The sequence below is a fragment of the Labeo rohita genome, chromosome 3, assembly GCF_022985175.1.
Source record: "Labeo rohita strain BAU-BD-2019 chromosome 3, IGBB_LRoh.1.0, whole genome shotgun sequence".
NCBI classification, from domain to species: domain Eukaryota; kingdom Metazoa; phylum Chordata; class Actinopteri; order Cypriniformes; family Cyprinidae; genus Labeo; species Labeo rohita.
Genome location: NC_066871.1, coordinates 39,395,611 through 39,397,223, shown reverse-complemented (window position 1 = coordinate 39,397,223; position 1,613 = coordinate 39,395,611). Strand labels below are relative to the sequence as shown.

The window sequence follows — 1,613 nt, the reverse complement described above, 5'->3', positions numbered from 1 at the left end:
TTATTTTTGTTCATTTGTCACTTTGAACAATAATTAAAAATCAGTTTGAAATCACACTCACGTCTTTCTATGGCTTGTTGCTTTATTGTAAGACACTGTGAACTGTCATATTCAGCACAAATCAGGTGATGTCCATCATTCATTCGTACAATGTCCTCAAACGTCTGCAGAAGATCATCAGGAGAGCTGCTTTTCTGAAGATTGAAGTGTCTGTTTGCACATTTCTGAATTATTTTTTGTAGGATTTCATTAGTTTCAGTGGGCTCTTGCGTGCTGATCACCATGGTGTGTTGAAAAACCCGCTCAGAGAAAGAGTCCAGCACCTTCTCCACACACTCTTGATCTTCTGTTGAACACTGATCATGTTTGAGGAGCAGAATGATCACATGAGGTCCTGGATCAGACAGATACACACACTCTCTCACCCTCTGTGTGATCTGATATAATGACAGATGTGGCTGAAGCAGCTGAGGACTGTTGATGATCATCACATGTCTGTCTTTTAGTCTTCCTACGATTCTCTCTATAACATCTGTAGGAGCTTCACTGTCAAACGATGCCCGTCCTAATATGAAGTTTCCCACTCGACTGTTTTCAGACACATTCTTCCCCAGCAGAACAATCCTCAGATCACTCACTGAAACACACGTGATATAAAACAAGTTATGATGCAAAGATAATCTATCGTCAAGTTTTAGTTAAAAGCTTTTTTTTTTTTTTTTTTTGGTATTATGTAATGAATTCACCCATATTTACATACACTTAACAATCAATTAATGTACTTGTTCATCTATATAAAGAAAGACTTACATTGAGGAGGGTTCTGTCTACTCCGTCTTCTATTGAGAGCACGTTTGTGGGCAACAGTCACTGTATGAAGCAAAAGCTATACATTAAATTTGACTGGAATCCCAGTAGCATGTACAGAAAACAAAATCCCATGATTATTACAAGCAAAAATATGAAAGTGAGAAATACTGAGAACTCAGATTAGAAAACAGTCAATTCAGAGTTTGTGTTGTAACCTTGAGGAAATAAAAAGAACAATGCTAATTTTAACTAAAAGTGAAGTAACTATATATCTAATGTCTTTTTAGCTTATCTCATTTGGTCAACAATATTTGAATCTGATTTGTCTGTGATTCTTACCTCTGTCAACTGTGCTGGACATTTTGATATTCTCTTCACTTCTCCGCCTATTTCTTTAGCCTTCATTCGATCAACTGCTCTGACTCCTTACTGTTCCTTGTCCAGTTCGAGATTTCAGAGATTGTGTTTTTAAAGCAATATTAGTGAAACTCAGTGTTACCGCAGCTCATGTATTAATTACATTCATAACTAAACTATCATTTAGTGTTACATGTCACATTTACATTAAATATAACAATCATAAACAGGGTATTTGTAATGAAATAAGATACCTGCATGTTGATGTTTCATCTTGCGTTAGGTTTCTTATTACCAACAAGCAGGAAAAGATGTGGAGCCAGTTACACTGCAAAGGTAAAAACCTGTTTTTTTCTGTCCTGTTTGACAACAGATGCAGGTAAAAGTTCAAACTACAATTCTGTTCAAATGAGACGATGTGAATAAATAAAGAAAACAGCAGCTGA

The 1,613-nt window shown here is 36.0% G+C and overlaps 1 protein-coding gene across 1 annotated transcript; it reads right to left on the bottom strand.

Annotated features, from left to right (window-relative positions):
- Positions 1 to 17: 17 nt before the first annotated feature.
- Positions 18 to 1,376, bottom strand: LOC127162739 (GTPase IMAP family member 2-like). The gene is made up of 3 exons (XM_051105599.1): positions 1,150 to 1,376; positions 811 to 870; positions 18 to 637 (listed from the first exon to the last, which is right to left on the bottom strand). The coding sequence occupies exons 1-3, from the start codon at positions 1,169 to 1,171 to the stop codon at positions 18 to 20; spliced, it is 702 nt and encodes a 233-aa protein (XP_050961556.1). The 5' UTR covers positions 1,172 to 1,376.
- Positions 1,377 to 1,613: the final 237 nt, after the last annotated feature.

Coding starts and splice junctions, on each gene's coding strand:
- LOC127162739 (XM_051105599.1), bottom strand. CDS start 1,171: ATGTCCAGCACAGTTGACAGAG. Junction 871..1,149: donor GTCCAGCACAGTTGACAGAG/GTAAGAATCACA, acceptor TGCTTCATACAG/TGACTGTTGCCCACAAACGT. Junction 638..810: donor TAGACAGAACCCTCCTCAAT/GTAAGTCTTTCT, acceptor CGTGTGTTTCAG/TGAGTGATCTGAGGATTGTT.